Source organism: Lontra canadensis, unplaced genomic scaffold (assembly GCF_010015895.1).
Source record: "Lontra canadensis isolate GAN:19392208 unplaced genomic scaffold, GSC_riverotter_1.0 scaffold139, whole genome shotgun sequence".
Lineage (NCBI taxonomy): Eukaryota > Metazoa > Chordata > Mammalia > Carnivora > Mustelidae > Lontra > Lontra canadensis.
In genome coordinates, this window is record NW_022631133.1 from 486,049 (window position 1) to 506,329 (window position 20,281).

Genomic DNA, 20,281 nt, shown 5'->3' on the forward strand with positions numbered 1-20,281 from the left:
CTGCCTACTTGTGATCTGTCTGTCAAATAAATAAATAAAATCTTAAAAAAAAAAAGGAGGATTTATACTAGATATGGTTGACTGTTGCTCGTGAGAGACTCTAAAAATATACAGGCTAAATATTCCAGGCTTTCTTACTGTCCACCCTGCCAAAGAAGGAATACTGAAAAAAATGGTAAGAGGGAGTAGATCTAATTAGAGAACCCCCAGCAGGGCTGCTCCCTACTCCTTATCACTGATCATGATAATCCTTAACAATAACACAGGATTCCACAAGGAAAGGGCAGACAGACAGGAAGAGCCCTTCTAGGCTGGGAATCTTACCCCTTTTACATTAATTAGATTTCTGACTAATTTGAGGTTGAAAGAAAACACCACTGATGGAACTCATACCAGTAACCCATTCCTATAAAGCAACTTTCAATCTTAACAGCCCGTCTTTCTTCAAAGAGGAACGGCCCCTTAAGTCTCAGAATTCCTCCATATGCAAAGGCCTAGAATCAGATAGAAGGATGATTGTGAAAACTGCTCCAGAAAAGCGTTTTCCTCTTAATTTCAGAAGAGGAACTGGGGACTATGCTCTTTGGGGACACAGTGTTGGATGTGAACATTTTATGGTTAGGCATTAATTCACCCGGATCACCGCAACAAGGAAAACATTTTAGGGCCTAAATGCTGGGGACATCAATCCTTTGCACTGTAGTCCCGCGACTCCAGAGTATCTTAGGGGTGAGTCCTGTTAAATTGAGCTCTCAGTGAAGCTCAGAGAAATGACCACGTTTAGAAATTAACTTCTTTTCTCTGCTGGATCCCAACTCCAAATTCTAGTCAATGAACTATGCAAACAGAAAATGAAGATCACCTTTCTTCCCCAGGTCTGCTTTATAATTTTTTGAACAGCCTTGGCATGACGTGAGCCTTGATGCCCATTACACCATGGGGCCAGGTTTGACTAGTGTTCTAAGGCTCTAAGAATTTGGGCTTTAGTGATCTGGCAATATCCAGAGAGGAAGGGGAAACATCTGAAGTTATTTTTACTTTTGCAAGTCTTCTGGCTGCACAGGGAAAATGCTAGGGTGGGTCAAGTATTGTCTGGAGCCCTTCAGGGCCCTTTTTTTTTTTTTTTTTTTTTTTTTTGCATGGCCTCATTTCCGTCTTCCTGTTGCTAGGAAGGAGAGTTAAGCATGAGAAACTCGTGTTTACAATACTGGACCATCCTGTCCAGCACAAGGCTCTCTTCAAAAATGTACAATTCACTTAACCCACTGGACTTTGGATGCCCCATTCTTCTGGACCAAATCACCTTTTCCTGAATATTTTCCAATGGCATTTTATCTGCCTCAGTTATAGAAATACCACTCTCATTTACCATAGCATCATGGCTTAAAATCTCCAGGGGGACACCAAGAGAAACTCAAGTACTTTGTATTTCGAACCACCTCTTTGAATCCCACCAAGCCTCTGACTGGAAGGCATCTTAATGGGGCCTCCTGTATCCCCTCTAAGCTCCAGGCTAGTTCTACAAGTAAGAGTTTAAGTATTACATATCTTTTCTACCCTTTTCCAGTAATAATTATTCAATCATAATATGCTTCTCTATTAACCTGGTATATTTTTCAGAAGCAACCAAATAACCCTTTTTAATGTAAAAACACCCTAACATTTTGCTTAGTCTTTGCTCTTTGAACTATAGTATTGAACAGTAACAAAATAATAACAACAACAACAACAACAACAATAAGCCTTTAGGTTAAAGGGCAACTGGCCTCTCACCTTCTCTCCAGACTATGGAAAATCCTCTGGTTGGCCCAGCATATGAAAACTTGGAACACTGCCTTCTATTAGCCATAATCAATTGCTTAACTATTCAAACCCTTTCACTCTTAAGGAGTAAGCGGTGTTTCTCATTAAGACTGAAAATTGCTAAGTTAAAGTCACAGTAAGTCAACGAAACCGTACTTCTCCACTCTAGGAAAAGATTTAAGTTGGAAGCTACTCATTTTGATCCTGTGGAGTCTGAGCTGGGAAACAAAGTCAGTCCCTGTTCTTGAGCTTCTGACCAGTCTGGTGTAAGGTGTCACTCAGATGAAACTAACATTTTTTTTTTTTTGGGGGGGGGGTCAAAAGCAAACTTCTAAAGCAGCTGGGAGAGAAAGTCGGCTGTGCTTCATTTTAAACTCTGAACAGTAGTGCTAATGAAAAAAATATGCAGCCAGGCCTGGGCCACGCTGTAAATCTGGCATGCCACAATAAAAGTTAATACATGCAATTGCCAGCATTTTCTCAGAAAATGTCTTGAAATAACTTATGAATGCACATCTGCTAACTATTTGACACTCATTCCCCAGGACTTTAGTTCTTCTATTAGGGGGGCTGTTCACTTCCAGGGCACCCCTCTGGCCATCTGCTACAGTCTGCAAGCCAAGATGGCACTGGGTGCCTCCACTAGTTCCACACTTATGGTCTGCAAATTATCTCTGCGGAGGACCAGCCTGCAGTCCAGATGGATGCTGAATTAGTCAACCTCTTGGAGCCGCTGATAGATTTACATTCAGAGTTCTGCTGGGCTATTATTTTCCCTCGTCCCTTCAGCAAATAGAGTTTGGAGAAGAAAAATGTAATTTGAGACTCAGTATTCTACTCTGTTCCGAGCTGTGATTTTTTTTTTTTTCTATCCGAATGTGGCATATATGGCACCCTGGTGAATCTTTCTCTAAGGGATGGCTGTGCCTAGGCTGTAGGGCCCCACCTCACCACTAAGGGCTGAAAAAGCTTCAGAATCCCGAGAATGAACCCGTTTGCTAACTCTGTTGGGTGTAAAAAGGCTCACTCAAAACTAGCGAGCGGCAAGGTTTTCTTCTCCATGGTGTGGATAACTATATGCAGGAGCTTCCTGCTACAGTAATTAGAATAAACCGGGTACTGGTGGAGCATCAGTACCACACACGTGCTAAGCGCTTCTACCAGCTCTCTTGATCCTCTCAAGCTCCGCGCGTGGTAAATACACTTACTACCCCCGCGCTGCAGATGAAGGAGGTGCAGAGAGGTCTCGACACTTCCCAGATGCGCCCAGCTAGCAGCAGGCTGCGGACCTGGGTTCCTACTAAGCCAGCCTCACCCCGGTCGGCTCTAATCCCCTCGCCACAGGGGCTGTGCGCTGGAAAAACGAACGGATTCAGTAATAACCATAATCTGCAAATTACACGTGGCATGGCCAGTGTGCTGCTGCCCGGGGAGAAACTCCTCCCGAATGATCAAAGTTTCAGCCCGTGACGTCGGAGAAAGGGGCCAGGGGGGTGGGGGTAGGGGAGGGTGGGGCAGGGTTCCCAAAGACCGTGACTTCGCCACGAAAAAAATCAGGTCGGGAGGCGTGCTTCCTTCCTTCCTTTCGCCGGCCCAGAAACGCGCCCCACGCGGGCGCCTCCCCCCCAGCCAAGGGCGTGGGCATCTCCACCCGGCATTTTAGGAAACCGATGCAACGCCCAGCACGTGAAGGCACACCGCAGCCCTCCCAGCAGGCGCCCCTCACTTGCAAGCCAGGGGGCTTGCTAAAATAGCTTCAACGCTCTACCGGGGCCGGCAGCCACCAGAGACTTTCCTAAGTCGGAATTACTTTCCAGCGTTTAAAATATTTGAACTAACAGTTTGAAATTAAAACATCTTCCCGAATTTCCTTTCAAGCAGTTTTAAAACACGATTTCCAAGTGCCACTGCGGCCTAAACATCCCTAAGAATCAACTCTCAGGGAGTCAGCGCTGATTTTGGACTTTATAGTGAAGGTCTGCAAGCACCGAGCCCTGAACGTCCCCGGAGGGAAGACAGTGGAAAGGCGGTCACGCCGCGCCCCTGGGAACCAGAGGCCATGGCCAGGGATTTAGAATAAGAATAGCAGGGTAGCCGGCGCAGCCAGGCTGGCGACCCGCCTGCGCTGTGCCCCCGCCCGGCGTGCACCCCTTGCCCCGCGCGGCGTCCCCAGCCCGAGAGGGAAGTTAACGTAGGCTTCACTCCATTAGCTGCGGTCGCCCCCCGCCAGCAGCCCTTCCCGGAGCCCACCCGACGCGCCCGCCTGCGACCCCCAAGCAGTGAGCAGCCAGGGGTCATTACCCGACATTAAAACCTCCCTCCCCAAACTATGACCCCTATTTTTCCCACACTCCACCTCCTCCACTCCGAGAAACTTGGGCGACTCGGTCCCGAGCCTCCTCGGAAAGCCGTTTAAAAGCACAGAACGACAGGCACCGACTTGACAAGGCGGGGTGACATTTCCTCCGCGGCGAGTCCCCTCCGCAGCTGGCTCCCGCGGCTGGCCCGACGGCGAGGCACAAGTCTAGCTTACGTGTTAGGATCATGATGTCCAGCTTCTCCCTGCACATCAACTGCGGCTGGGGGTGGCGGGAGTGCGGTAAAGAAGTTGAGGCAGTCCGTGGCAACTCAGCTCCCGCGGCTGGACCCACAGAGGCACCCGAGACGCGCGCGCTGGCGATCCTCAGCGCATCCTTGTTCGCCGCTCCGTGCCCCTTGCCACGGCCCCAGAAAGAACGCAAGCTTTTCCAGAGGTCGAAAGGAGAGCGAGCTCAGTGAGAGGGGCGAGAAGCACCAGAGCAGTCGCCCCTGCTGCGGAGAAGCTCGGCCATGGCCGGGTTAGGAGCTAAGCGTCCTCGCTCCCGCTGCTGGAGCGCTCTACCTCCCGCGCTCGCCTCCGGCCGCGCCCACCCGCAAGGCCCACCCTCGAGGGGAGGGACTAGACCAGGCAACGCGGACTCCTTCGCGCCGCCTAGGTGGTGGGCGGCAGCTTCCCGCTGTCCTCCTGGACGAGACTCCGCCCCCTGCTGCCCCGCCCCTTACCTCCTCCCCGCCGCTGGGTTAACCAGCCGCAGCCTCAGGCGGTACTCTGGCCCCGCCCCCCGCCCCCGTTCCCGCGCCTGTTCCGCTCCAAACTGGAATATTTTCCTCTGGCCTCCACGTTTGCAGGGGGAAGCACCCCGAACTGTCCAACTGTTGGCCTCTGGGGTGAAGGCAAACCCTCGGGGCGTTTACTTGCCGGGGAAATCTGAGCTGGACTCTGGGACACCGCGCACTTTCCCTCTAGCGTTGCATATTTAAGAAAAAATAATCTCAATGATTCTGCCTTACATCCTGGTGGGAACTGCTTAAATTTTCGGAACGGAGGGGAAGCGGGAGGTAGGGATGAAGCAGTGTTTCCCCACCTGTAAAATGGAGAGATGATACTTGTCCCTTGGACGTTGGTCATTCATTGCTAAAGCCCGGAGGGACTTTAGAGAGGGACTGAATTTTTACGCAGCACGTGTTGACCATATTGTGTGCCCATTCAGTGTTTTACAAACTATGGACCTTGGGCCACAACCCCAAGCAGCTCCTGCAACTTCTGGCCCCGCCTCTCTCAGAGAACTATAATCTGTGATGGTGATAATCTGCGTTTTAACAAACTCCTGGGTGATTTGGAGGCACTGTAATTTGGAGGTCCCTGATAATAATAGGAAGCTTCATTTTTAAAGATCACAACTGAATAGGACCTATGTAAGATTTTTAAAAATTCATACTGGGTTTTCATGAAAATTTACTTTGAGGCTAAGGAAACTACTAAATCCATTCATTCAAAAAATATATCAATAGCATTCATTATGTGCCAAACACTGTTTTAGACTTGAGCTATAGCAGTGAGCAAAAAAACCAAACATCCCTTCCCTCCTAAAATATACTTCCTAGTGGAGAAGACGTACAATAAACAAGGTTAAATACGTGAAATATTCAGTGTCTTAGGTGGAGATACATAAAGCAGGGGTGGGGAAAGAGGAGTTGTGGGAGAGTTTCTTTAAACAGGGTTAAATGCAAATGGAAGATTAGTCTGTCTTAAATAGAGCTTAAAATGTATTGATTTCATAGGCATTTCTTAGTTTACATACAGAGGACTCTCTTTCACCCCAGTTTTTTAAAAAACAATAAAAATGCTAACTCCACTGGCTCGCTAATGTATGGAATCAGAATTCTGGCTCTGGAGAATGGCCTTTTGGGTTTGGGGCTCCACTCAGTAGATATTTCCAGGGCTTTTACCTACTTATAACTGCTGGGGACACCACAGTAGGCAAGGGTACCCCCACCTCTGTCTGTGCAATTTACAGTCTGGTGGGGAAGTGACAAGTGTGAAAAAGAGGTGCTTGAGATTGTGCAGGAAATGGAGCCCAAGACAGAAAGAAGAGCGAGCTGCTCTCTGAAGTTTTGCATGCTGGGGGAATTGTCAAAATGCCCGCAGTTGCCGGCAAGGCGCAGTGTGATTCTAGGGGAAGTTGGAAAAGTAGGGACAAAACCTTTTCAACTCCCTTGTGCGTTTGTATTAAGGATTATTTTATCCTTTACAGTTATAAACAGCAAGAAGACATGTTATTGGACAAAGGCATCCCACAGCCAGATCTGCGTTTTGAAAAGACGACAGGCTGTAGTGTGTACTGTAAACTTAGAAAGAAAATAGGAATAGACCTCCTAAACATACCAATATCCCTGATTTATTAAAAATCCAAACCTTAAAAATATGGATAGCATTTCCTCCAAAGCATATCAACTCTCAGAGTAAGTTCTTAATGTTTATTATCAGCTAAACGTAGGTGCATTCAATTTAATTAGGTTTTTCGGAGTTTGTGCAATCCCTACACACCCACTCCCCACTGAATATTTCAGAATAAAACATGCTACTCTTTGTGTCTCTTCTTGCCCAAACTCCATTCCTTTCTCCTTGATTATTGATGTCTTCTCTCATTTCATCATATTTCTCTGGAGGTTTCTGCTATGTGGATTGCTCCTCATCTAATAATATCAATAACTCCAAAAACATTTTTCCTTGGTGAGGTATTGGTTTGCATTTGGCCTTCACTGAATCTCATCACGTTCTTCCATTCTTTGGTTGATGGACATAGCCTGTGTCCTGAGCCAAATCCCAATTTTCATAGTTTTAATTATTTTGGGGGGGGGATAGAGGGAGGAGGAGAGAATCTTCAGCTCCCAGAGTGGAGCTCTACTCAGAGCTAGATCCCAAGACCCCAAAATCATGACCTGAGCTGAAATCAAGAGTTGGATGCTTAACAAGCTGAGCCACCCAGCCCCTCCCCCCATTGTTTTAATTCTTAGCCCCTTTAGAAATGGACATGCTACATTTTGAAAGCTGCTGCACTTGTAGAATAGGGAATAGTGGCTGAAAGAGGACTTCTGTAGCAGGCAAATTACTAGCTGTGGGATGAATACATACATTTTGCCTCTGAAACTTCAGTTTCTTCATCTTGAAAAAAGGAGGTTGAAGTAGTGCTTATCTCAGGAGGTTTTTAATGAGGATTAAGATAATGTACATAAATGCTCCGTACATAATAAGCACTTGGTAATGTTCATGATTATTATTACATATAACTAAGTGGGCACATCAAACAAAAACACACGATTTCTATTTAAATAATCATCCAGGAGAAGATTAAAACCAAACAAAATTAGCCCCGGACTTTACCCTTTCTGAATCTGAAGAGCCTTTACAAACTCCGGGAAGGAAGGAGTGGAAAACTCATTCAGAGTCATTAAGAGATGAAAGAGGGTCCCCAGAACAGCAGAGACCCCTTCTTCATTCAACTTTTAACTCATCACCCAATGTTTCCTTTCTTCTGTCACGGGCAGATGACATTAGACTAGGCTTGTTAGCTGATTTGCATTAAGTGACCCTGGGTACTGACACTCTGAACTCTAAGAGGCAGGGATGAAGTGGTCCATTTCTCCACCAAAAGTCTACAGTCCTCCAAAACCCTTTCAACACATGATGATAAAAAACCACCACAAGTTACATCAGGTTTTGTTGCTGCAATCTGACCCAAGGACAAGGACCTGTGTTGTTTACTTTCTGCCATGCTCCTCTCAGTTTGGGTGTCAGGCTCATTGAAGCTGCTCACAGGGATTTCCTACCCTGTCTGTTTGGATGTTTTCACATTTAACTGTGTATTACCAGGGCAAGAAAAATCACACAGGTAATTCCCAAACTGCATGACAGAAAGCTAAAGGACTAAGAGGTCACCTCTCTGGTTCCTACTCTGTATTAACGATTGATACTAGAGATCATTGATATTGCCCAAGGTCATCCTCCAGCATTCTTTCCACTATAATGTATTTTTAAAAAAGGAGTAAAACTCAAGTGTCTATAGGCACTTGTGCAGATAATACTGGTGAAGAAGGCAAGCCACAGTTGGGTGGGGAGTACTGGGGAACCCAGAACCTCCCCAAGGGGGCAGGGCCAATCAGGCTCATTTGATTGTTGGCATATGTTAACACAGTAGCCCCATGGTTCTGCGTTTAAAGATTGTTCAAGAGCCTCCTAGCTTTCTATAATTTTATTTCAAACCTCTCAATTTTTAAAAGCTGGCAACTAATTAAAAAAAAAACCCCTAAACCCATTCCAAGTAATTTCAACTTTGGGCTTCATTTAGCTCAGGGCAACTAGTTTAAACCTCTGCTCTAGTGATACAAGCCAAGCAATGTCTTTGGAAATTTCTCTCCCACAGGAACTAAAAGCCTCCTGAGCTTGGAAAATGTTGTAATATAATTTGTGTTCAATGGAGCATTGGGAAATCAGTGTGGAAAAAAATTTATTTGTAATGTTCAAAGGAAGTAAGACAAATAATAGAAAGTTTTGAAAATAATTTTTAAATGGTATTCAATTAAGAGACATAATTAAATTTGAAATTTTATGGTTGGCCTTAAAATATTCACTTATGTTTAATTTCCCATGACCCACGTCTGGGTTCTTCCCCCACTATCCACCCCAGTATTTAGCCATTGCAGAAATATTTAAAACCCAAATGCTGGAGGTGTCAAATGGGGAAAGAAGGGAAAAAGAAAGGACTGGGCAGTGAAACAGATTCACCCCCTTTTAATTTTACCTAGAGCAGCTCCCTTGTTCAGTCAGACCTTTTCTGACTACTTCTTTTCGGCAATGTAAAAGTTTAAAATATGGGGAAAGTAACTTAGTCTACCAGTGATATTTTTAGTTAAGAAGGGGAGACCTTTGTTCCTGCATAAATGTAATATAAATCTACTTTTGGGATAATCACTTAAGCCTGAAATATGAACCAGCCTGACACAGTACTTTTATCATTCAACAATTAGACCATGGAAAAGGCAGTGTGCTGGTGAAATGACAATGAGCATGAATAAATACATCTTTGGGATGGAAAGTACAGCATGGTGACTATAGTTCATACCACTACACTATATTTGACAGCTGCTGAGAGAGTAGATCTTAAAAGGTCTCATCACGAGATGTGGGCACCTATATGGCTCAGTCGGTTAAGTGTCCGACTCTTGATTTCAGATCAGTCATGATTTCAGTGAGATCTAGCCCATGCCAGGCTCAATGCTGGGCCTGGAGCCTGCTCAAGATTCTCCCTCTGGCTCCCCTTCCCTCAACCCCGCGCACTCTCTTTCTCAAAAAAAGTTTTTTTTTCCAGAGCACTTGGTTGGTGTCTGCCTTCAGCTCAGGTCATGATCCCAGGGTCCTGGGATGGTGCCTGCTTCTCCCTCTCCCTCTGCCTGCAGCTCCCCCTGCTTGTGTTCTGTCTATCAAATAAATAAATAAAATATTAAAAAAAGGTTTTCATCACAAAAAAACTATTTTGTGATTATGTGTGATGCCAATGTTAACTAGAATTATTGTGATTGTTTATATATATATAAATGTTTCAATGCTGAAATTAATACAGTATTATATATGTCAATTATTTTTTAATAAAAAAATAGTTCAGTAAGTAACCCCCCCGAGAACTAAATAAATAAAAGAACACGAAGAGAGGACTTGGAGGAGAAAACTCTTAGATGGAAAACAGGTACAGATATAGTTCGGTAATAGTTCAGTGGAGGATTTGAATATACTGAATTCTCAATCCTATTTGATAAATCAATGGACATTCTTTCCTGGGATAATTACAATATTTGCAGTAGAGTCCCCTTTTAAAGACAATTCCATTTAGGGGTGCCTGGGTGGCTCAGTGGGTTAAAGCCTCTGCTTTCAGCTCAGGTCATGATCTCAGGGTCCTGGGATCGAGCCCCGCATCAGGTTCTCTGCTCAGCGGGGAGCCCACTTCCTCCTCTCTCTCTGTCTGCCTCTCTGCCTACTTGTGATCTCTCTCTGTCAAATAAATAAATAAAATCTTAAAAAAAAAAATAAAGACAATTCCATTTAGCTACTCAGATACTCAATTAGCCCAGTGCCTCACAGCTCAGCATGCAGGGAAGGAGGGTGCACCAGAAGTAATAGCACCAAGTCAGAGCTCTTGCCACCCCCAGTTTCCGCTGGATCTTCACCAATGACTGCTCTGGTTCTTTTATGCGGGCTCTGACGACACAAAAATCAAGCCAATGAAAAGTAAAAATTGATTCCATAAAAGAAACTGGGCTACTTTCCCATTGACTTAGCCAATTTTAATGGCATGCTTTGATTCTTTGTCTATTCTGACATTGTTCTCCATTTAATAATTGCTTTTTGAGCTTGTAGCAAATCATTTAAAGCTAAGGAGGGACAACATTATTTTGTAAGTACAACTGATATTTATCCTTTGCTTTCTCATTATTTAAATGTTATGATTATAAAATATCCATTGCTAGAAAGTTTAGAAAATATGGGAAAGCATAAAGAAAAAAAATAATAAAATCTCCTCATAATCACACAACCAGAGACAACAGCAGACATATATGTTCCATTTTTATGTCTATCCTCCCAGTCAGGTTTTTAAGTACAGATACTTTGATGGGATCACAGTATATATTGTTTTGTAATATTTTATTTCATTTAATATAAATGGAGAATATGACATTTTATAGTTGGTTCATATTTGATCTTATGGATTTCCATGAATTAATTAACCAATGTTGAGTTTCTCAACATTTTATATGATGAACATTCTTGAATAATAAATTTCAGAGCAAGATTGATAATTTCTTTAAGCAAATTCACTTAAGTACTTTGCGCTAGAAGCCAAAGCGTATCGGGACATTTGACATACATTTCTGAACTGTTGTGTGGAAACTCTGTGCTTATTTGACATTTAACCAGTGTCTAAATGTACCCATTTGTCTTCACTTGAGTATTGTCAGCAATATAATTTCCATTCCTCCTGCTAATTTAATGAGCAAAAAAGTATTATTATTTTTTAAGACTATATTTGTTTGAATACTAAACTGGCTGAGTTTGTTTTATTGTAGTAAAATACACATCATACAAAATTTATCATTTTAGCCATTATTAAATGTACAGTTTCGTGGCATTATGTCCATCAACCTTGTTGTGCAACTATCATCACTATCCATCTCCAGAACTTTTTTGTCTTCCCCAATTGGAGCTCTGTGTCTCTTTAACAATAATTCCCAATTCTGCTCCCCCAACCCCCAGCCCTCTGAGACCAGGGTTCTACCTGCTGTCTCTAGGAACTTGACTACACCAAGTACCTTATGTAAGTATTTTTATTTCTGGTCCTTTTGTTATACTGGTTGAAAATTTTCATATTTATTAACTAGCTGTATTTTTCAAAATTGCCTATTTAGTCCTTTAGCGATTTTTTTCCTCAATGAAACATTTTGCTTTTTGTTACTGATTTTAAAATATTGTTTATACATTAGGAATATTAACCATTTGTAATTTATTATAAAATATTTTTACTAGTTATCTGTCTTTTAAGATTGTTTATTTCTGGTATGACAAAATTAACAGGGGGCGCCTGGGTGGCTCAGTGCGTTAAGCCACTGCCTTCCGCTCAGGTCATGATCTCAGGGTCCTGGAATCAGCCCCACATGGGGCTCTCTGCTCAGCAGGGAGCCTGCTTCTGCCTGCTTCCCCCTCTCCCTCTGCCTGCCTCTCTGCTTGTGATCTGTCTGTCAAATAAATAAAATCTTTAAAAAAAAATTAACAAGATTCAAACAAAATTCAAAGGTCTTACTTATTTGTTCCTTTTAATCATTAACTAGGAGTTTACTTAAGTAGTTTTCTCTATACAATTTGAAGCCAGAAATGCTGACACAAAATCAATTTGTAAAACAAGGTCATTTAACACGTGGGATTGTTTTTGCTTTATTTTTAATGATAGGTTTCATTATTTACTCAAAGAGTCTTGCTGTCTTATTTGATCTTCTATCTTCCCTAACATCAGATAGAGATGCCCTGAATTGAGGGAAGCCCCCATAAAAGCCTCTGCAAAAAAGCTAGCAGGGTCAGAGTACCAGATGGAGATCCAGGGGGCACTGAATTTTTTTTTTTTTTTGAGGATACCATGTCATATATAATTAATACAAATCACAGTAGCACTGAAAATGGCTCCACTGAGTGGATCTCATTCAGTTTAGACAGCTAAAGGGAGGGAGGATGTGCTAGTCCTTTCCCTGGAGCTAAAAGGTCATTTGGGAAAATGTGGGCTCTGGGGCACATAGGTATTTTTTAGAGGGAAAAACAAACAAACAAACAAACAAACCCCAAAGCCCAACAACAACTGAATTCCTAGCACTGGATAAAAGTGCCAAAAGGAAAAACTGTGCTCAGGTAGTAGCTACAAGGCCACACCAAATAAGGAAAGCTGGATCCTGCAAGCTTCTGGAAGAAAGGAATCTTTCCATGTGAAGTTTCTTCCCAGCACCTAGCACATGGTAAGGTGCTCCATTAGTATGTGCTGAATGAATGAACGTTCAAGGTTATTTCCTGATCATTGTGTTCAGGAGTCTCCTGGGAAAGGATGAAACCCAGAATTTCCTTTTTGGGAAGTCTCAGATGTGGTTCCCTCGCTTGGAGAAGACAGATGCTGTGGGAAGAAGGCTGAAGAGGGAGCAGGGCACACACTCACCCAGAGCGCTGACCCCTCCTAGGAGCAATGACCTGGGGACTGCCAGTAACACCAGTCTGCTGAGTTCCAAGCTAGAAAGGATGTAGAGTGCCCCTGGGCTAAGTCCAGTCACCTGCTGGCCTCTCTGGTTCCCTCTCTGGAACCATGCCTCGTGTCCTATCCCTGCAGCTCACCCAGCACCACACACCTGAGAAACAAGTTCTGTTTCACATGGGCCCAGGCTCCTCGGCCCACCCAGAGGCAACCTGCTGCTGACTCGGAAACCAGTGAGTACTTACAAGTTCAGCTGAGCCCCACACAGTGACACCCTCCAGTGAGGCCAGGACATTGGTACCTTGTGGCCAGGCTCCTTACATCAGCCATTGCTCCTTCTCTTTGATGAAGGGGGCACTGAATTTTGAGAACTTTTTGACTTTCACATTCTCCCTAGGTGCAGTGTGTGTGTGTGTGTTGGGGGGGTGGGTGTAGGTGTGTTCATACATACCTATTAGTAAATAAATCTTGGGACATCTGAGTTTTTCTAGAACTAAGTATAATACCGGTATGGTCATTTTAGCCTTTCATCTTGTGGGCAAAAAATGATTTTTAGTATTGTTCTCTACCATCTTGTTCAAAAGAGCCATTTATTGGAAAGATATTCCATGCTCATGGATTGGAAGAATTAATATTGTCAAAATGTCCACACTACCCAAAGCACTCTACAGATTCAATGCAATCCCTATCAAAATACCAACAGCACTTTTCGCAAAACTGAAACAAATAATACTAAAATTTGTAGGGAGCCACAAAAGACCCCGAATAGCCAAAGCAATCTTGAGAAAGAAGAACAAAACTGGAGGCATCACAATCCCAGACTTCAAGATATGCTACAAAGTTGTAGTAATCAAAACAGAATGGCACTGGAACAAAGATAGACACATAGACCAGTGGGAATAGAAGTGAGAATTCAGAAATATACCCATGCTTATATGGTCAGTCAATCGATGACAAAGGAGGCAAGACTATACAATGAGGAAAAGGCAGTCTTTTCAATAAATGGTGGTGGGAAAACTGGACAATTACATGCAAAAGACCAAAGTGGACCACCTTCTGACACATACACAAAAATAACCTCAAAATAGACAGACCTGGGGCGCCTGGGTGGCTCAGTGGGTTAAAGCCTCTGCCTCCAGCTCAGGTCATGATTCCAGGGTCCTGGGATCGAGCCCCACATCAGGCTCTCTGCTCAGCAGGGAGCCTGCTTCCATTCCTCTCTCTCTGCCTGCCTCTCTGCCTACTTGTGATCTCTGTCAAATAAATAAATAAAATCTTTAAAAAGAAATAGACTATAGACCTAAATGTGAGACCTGAAACCATAAAAATCCAAAAAAGGACATAGGCAGTAACGGCAATGTCTGACATCAGTGGTAGCAACATTTTTCTACATGTATCTCCCAAGGCAAGGGAAACAAAAGCAAAAATAAACTATCAGGACCACATCAAAATAAAAACTTTTTCACAGTGAAGCAAACCATCAACAAAACAAAAAGGGAGCCTACTGTATGGAAGACATTATTTGCAAATGAATATCCGTTAAGGGGTTAATATCCAAAATATATAAAGAACTTATACAACTCATCACCAAAACAAAACAATCTGATTTAAAAATGGGCAGAGGATCCGAATAGACATTTTTCCAAAGAGGACATCCAGATGGCCAACAGACACATGAAAAGATGCTCAACAATTCTCGTCATCAGGAAAATGCAAATCAAAACCACAATCAGATATCATCTCACACCTGTCAGAATGGCTAACATCAAGAAGACAAGAAGTAAGTATTGGTGAGGATGTGGAGGAAAAAACTCTCACAAACTGTTAGTAGGAATGCAAATTGGTACAGCCACTGTGGAAAACAGTATGGAAGTTCCTTGAAAAAATCCAGAAATACCATATGGTTCAGTAATTCCACTATGGAGTATTTATCCAGAGAAAACAAAACTAATTTGAAAAGATATATGCACGTCTATGTTTATTGCAGCATTATATATAATAACCAAGATATGGAAGCAACCTAAGTGTCCATCAATAGACAAATGGATAAGGAGGATGTGGTGTGTGTGTGTGTGTATAAAATATAAAACAGCGTATTATGCAGCCATAAAAAAGCACGAGATCTTGCCACAGACAATTCTAAAGCGTATTATGCTAACTGAAATAAGTGAGACTGAGAAAGACAAACACCGTATGGTTGCACTCACATGTGGAATCTAAAAAACAGAACACGAACAAACAACAAGTATAATCGTACCTATAAATACAGAGAATAAGCTGATGGTCAGAGGGTAGGGGGTGGGGAGATGGGCAAAACAGGTGAAGGGGAATGGGAGATAGAGGCTTCTAGCTACAGAAAGGGTAAGTCATGGGAATAAAAAGCATAGCATAGGGAATTCAGGCAATGATACTGTAGTAGTGTTGTATGGTGACTGATGGTAGCTACACTTGTGGTGAGCACAGCATAAGGGAGAGAGAAAAACTAAATCATTATGTTGTGCACCTGAAACTAATGCAATATTGTATGTCAACTATACCCAAAAAACTAAAATTAAAAAAATTATAAAAAGTAAAAGGAGCCATTTATGTGGTTCCTCTTATTTTGACTTTTAAATCAATATCCAGATGTCATTCTAAAGCATCTGTTCAAAATTCTTGACCATGGTTTTGAAAATTTGGGTTTGTTTTCACTAAGGAGATGTTTTGTGTTCATCTGAATTATAACGTGTTGCTGTTTCTTCATAGGAGATTGGGTCATGAAACAATGATACTGTGGCATGGGTCTGAGCAATGCCTGAAAAAAATAAACAGTTCTTTTTCTTAGCTGCTAACTACAGCATGTTGGTCACTACAGTATTATTTCTGGAAACCCCTACACAGCTCCAGATCATTAATTTACTTTCATAGACAAAAGGAGAACAGGGCTGCAGTAGGTCATCAAGCTTGGTTTTTTCATGTACAACCAACTCAGTCAATTATCTCTTAGGAATTCAGTTGAAATAAACACCATTTTGGGGAACTGCTAGGCAAAAAGTGATGCATTTTTAAAAGCAGAGTTGGCAATAAGACTCATGAGTTGTGGAAGTTTGATGTTTGAAGACGTATCAGCAGAGAACAGACTACACTGGGTCTCTCCAATACAAATATTCTATTGTTGAACAAACAACTATTTCTGTACTGATTATTGTTATCTTTTGCGTGAATTGACAAAACAGACATATAAAAGGCAAAAAAAAAATTAGGGAAGCCCACTGAATTTCAAAATTGAGTCTACCAGGTCTGAACTAAAAAAAAAAAAAAAAAAGAATCTGTGATGATCCTGAAGTCCATGCATGTATAGAGGAAAGAGATCTGATATAAATCATGTTCCTAATGTGGTCATAAACACCATCAGTGGCCTTGAGTTGCTCCTTAGTTTCTTTTTAAAATATCATATAATATAGGATATACAATATACTACATATTAAATATATATTATTGTATATAAATAAAAAGATAATTTATATGACAGAATAAGGGTGCTAGATCATTTAGCTCAGGATTTTATGTTGTGGATACAATATAATTTGGAGGTAAATATTATTATTACAGATAAGGAATTTAACTCAGAGAGGTTACAAAGCTTGCTTGATTTCATACTTGTCATAAATTAGGGAAGCAACAACCTGAATCTGGGTCTCTCTGCAATGATGATTATGACCAGGGCTTTCAAGTGAAACTCTTTGAGTTTGAAGCACTCTGTCAGGTCTCCTCTTTCCTCAATAGTAAAATGAAGGGATTGGACCACATGTTCTCTCACGTCCCCTCAGCTTTTCGGTTCTAGTTTATCTTGATATGTTATTTTCATCAATATATCTTGATATATCGTTGATATATCAATTCATAACATGAATTTATATTCATGTTCACTTCCTTGGACAGGGTTCTAAACACACCCAGCATTCAGTAATGCTGCTTATTAAAAACAAAAATGTTGGAAAGGAAAGAGCATCTACTCTGTCAGCTATCATGCCTCACAGCAATTCAGAAAAGATAACCGTGGTCCACTGAGTGTGCGGCTGCAAATCCCAGGACCGCACCCGTCATGGTAGAACTCTGTCCCCTTGGGGGCCAGTCTCCAGGGTTTCTGAATCTGTACCAGAATGACATATTTCAGAAATCCATAAGTTAAATTCTACTCTTCTCTGGACAAGCCTCCTCTGCGACCACTGAGGCCTTAAAGAGGTATGTGGTGTATTCCCTGAACTTGCTAACGAAGTAATCTGGGCCCTGCAGTTTGGTAGAATTCTGAAGGTCTTCGCCCAAATGACCTTCTTAAAAATGAAGTCCTTGTCTTCTGTGGCACCGCTCTGATTTGCCAGTTATGTTTTGATGTTTTGATCTTAATCCTCCCACTCAGATTTTTAAAATGGAAGGATTGTTAACACTTTGTGTGTGATTTCTTTCACACTTTTCACTAAGAGTCGTTACCCACTTCCCTACACTTCATCTCTTTTCTAAGTGTATTCTTCCTTCCAAGAAACCTAACATAATTAGCAGAAAAGAATACTCAACCACCATCCCAACATGTTACCCTTAGAATACTTTGGAGTCAAGACTTTCCTCGCCGTGACACAAACACTTCTGAAAGTACTGCACTAATAAAAAGTGACAATACATGTCCAAGCTGTCTTGTTTGCTTGCACTATAACCTTCTCCATCAGAGTCATTATGTCGTCTGTCTGGTATGTAATACTATTCTAGATTTGCAGAGTTCCCTTAAATATACATTTTATTTCCCATAATATTCATTAAGTGAGCAAGGTATTTTTTGGTATGTTCTTCTCTCACCACCTGTCCCCTCCAACAGCTACAGCCTCCTGCATTATTAATACTCTCCACCGGAGCAGTACATTTGTTACAACCGATCAACCCACATGGATATGTTAGTATCCATACCTTACACTAAGCTTCACTCTTGGTGTTGTACATTCTATGGGTTTGGGCAACAGTATCCACCATGACAGTATCCAGCATGATAATTTATACAGAATAGCTTCACTGCCTTACAAATCTGTTCTCCACCTATCCACGCCTCCTTCTCTCCCAACCCCTGGCAATCCTTTTACTGTCTCCATAGTTTTGCATTTTCCTGAATGTAAAATAGCTGGGTTATAAAAGGCAAACAAACATGTTGGAGGGGTTGGGGTTACAGGAGAAATCTCTCTACCTTCCTCTCAATTTTGCTGTGAATCTGAATCTTCTGGAAAATATAAAGCCTATTAAAAATATGTGAGAGGGGTTAGAAGAACATGGAATATTAAATGATAAGGTCAAGCATAAACATTTTGGTGTTCTAGAAGGAGTTGTTATAAAGATTGGAGCAAAGAGGCAACCCTTGGAGTTCATGGTGGTTGAAGATTTTCCTTTCCTTTTCTTTCTTTCTTTTTTTTTAAATTTGAGAGAGGGAGAGCACGAGTGCACAGTAGGGGGAGTGGGAGAGGGGGAAGCAGGCTCCCCACTCAGCAGGGAGCCCAACACTGGGCTTGATCCCAAGACCTTGGGATCATGACCTGCGCTGAAGGCAGATGCTTAACTGACTGAGCCACCCAGGTCTCCTGGGGGAAATTTTTTTTTAAAGAATAAACATATGGCAAAATGCTTAAACCAATTAGAAATCAAAATGCAAATTGAGATCATAATTAGCTACCATTTTACATATACTACATTTACAATTAAAGAGTCTGGCAATGCCAATTGTTGCCAAGGATGTGGAACGAGGAGAACGTACATATGTTCCTGGTGGAAGTGTATATTGATAGAACCACTTAAAAAATTAGTTTTACATTTATTTTAAGAATGAACATTAACGATGCTATGATCCTGCAATTCTGCTCTGAGGTATGTACCCTAGAGGAACTCTTGCATATATGCATCCAGACAGCTCAAAAACATTAGCAATAACATTATATAAGGAAAAACTGGAAATAATCCAAATGTTCATCAACTGGAGAACAGATCTCTTAAAATGGCACAGTCACACAGTGGAATATTACATAGTAGTGAAAATGGGTGAGTTATAGCTTTGTGCAGCAACATGGATAAATCTTTGTAACAGTGACACACTGAGGGATGCCTGGGTGGCTCAGCTGGTTAAGCCTCTGCCTTCAGCCCGGGTCATGATCCCACGGTCCTGGGATTGAGTCCCACGTTGGGCTCTCTGCTCAGCAGGGAGTCTGCTTCTCCCTCTGCCCGCTTCTCCCTCTGCTTGCTCTCTCAGATCCAAATTTTAATCCTGAAACTGCCAGCTATTTGCTGCATTATCTTGGAAAAGTTACTTTATCTTTAAATCTTATTTTTCTTATTCATCACATGGAAATAATACTACCTCACTGGGTAGTTATAAGGATTAAAATTGATTATTTATAAGGGGCTTAATAATATTTATGCACTTAATAAATAGTAACTGAAACCTTAACTCAAAATCTATTTTTGAGGTGTGCGTTGCATGTGTTCAATCTGCTTTGGCTTAAATATACTATATTTGTAGTTCTAACTGCATTGCATTTTTTTTTTTACTTGTATCTTAAGAGGACTCTTTTTCATTTAATTATTGTACTACCTATCCTCTGTTGCAGTGTTATCACTGAAAAGTTCCAGAACGAAGGAATCAGTGATACTAAAAAGAATAACCAGTGACTTTCTAATATCTAAATTTTAAGTTACTCAAAACAATTTTCTATGCCTGTCGTATTACCTTCATTTACATTGTTGACATTATCAAAGCTAAATAATATTAATTATAACAATAATGATAAGAGTATTCATGATAATTTGACTCTGTAAAGAAACACCCGCTTTCCAATGTTTAAATTTATTCCTTTCGCATCACATCTAAGGCACGGACCTTCCATAAACCTTTCAGTTCTATGCTTAGAAAAATTGTGGGTCATGTTGCTCACACAACTAGAATGTTTAAAGTTGGGAAGGTAAAATCCAAGGTAGGTTTATGGGAAGGTTTATAATAGTCCCCAGCACAGAGAACCAGAGGGAAAAGCAAGCCAGGTAATTTAATCTAGAAGTCACAGGACATTCCTGGTTAGTTTTGACTTGTCTTGGTCCTGATATAGCCCTGAATGATGCTTTGAAATCTACACCAAATTTAGAAGAAATGAAGGAACATTGATTAATGTGGTATAAATTTTAAATCTCTGTGATGACCTACCTAATTTTAGGCAAGATGAAGGCAAGAGCTACCATCAGCATCTGCCAAAAAAGTGTTAAATATGAATCAATCAGCTCACAATTTATATATTATTTCCTTCATTTGCCTGGAAGGGTAAATTGGCATGTCTGTGTGTAGAAGCTATACTTCCAGTCAAAGAAAATTATTTTCCTCATGA

General features: G+C 41.7%; 1 protein-coding gene across 4 annotated transcripts in view; it reads right to left on the reverse strand.

Annotated features, from left to right (window-relative positions):
* The window catches only part of DLC1 (DLC1 Rho GTPase activating protein), a 412,671-nt gene that overhangs the window by 40,704 nt on the left and 351,686 nt on the right, over positions 1-20,281 (reverse strand). The window contains exon 1 of one of the 4 annotated variants that reach the window (XM_032843407.1): positions 4,337-4,682. The exons of 2 other annotated variants lie outside the window; for them this stretch is intronic. In XM_032843407.1, coding sequence (XP_032699298.1) covers positions 4,337-4,373 — 37 coding nt within the window. In that variant the 5' untranslated portion in view covers positions 4,374-4,682. One more of the 4 variants, XM_032843408.1, reaches the window with a different exon arrangement.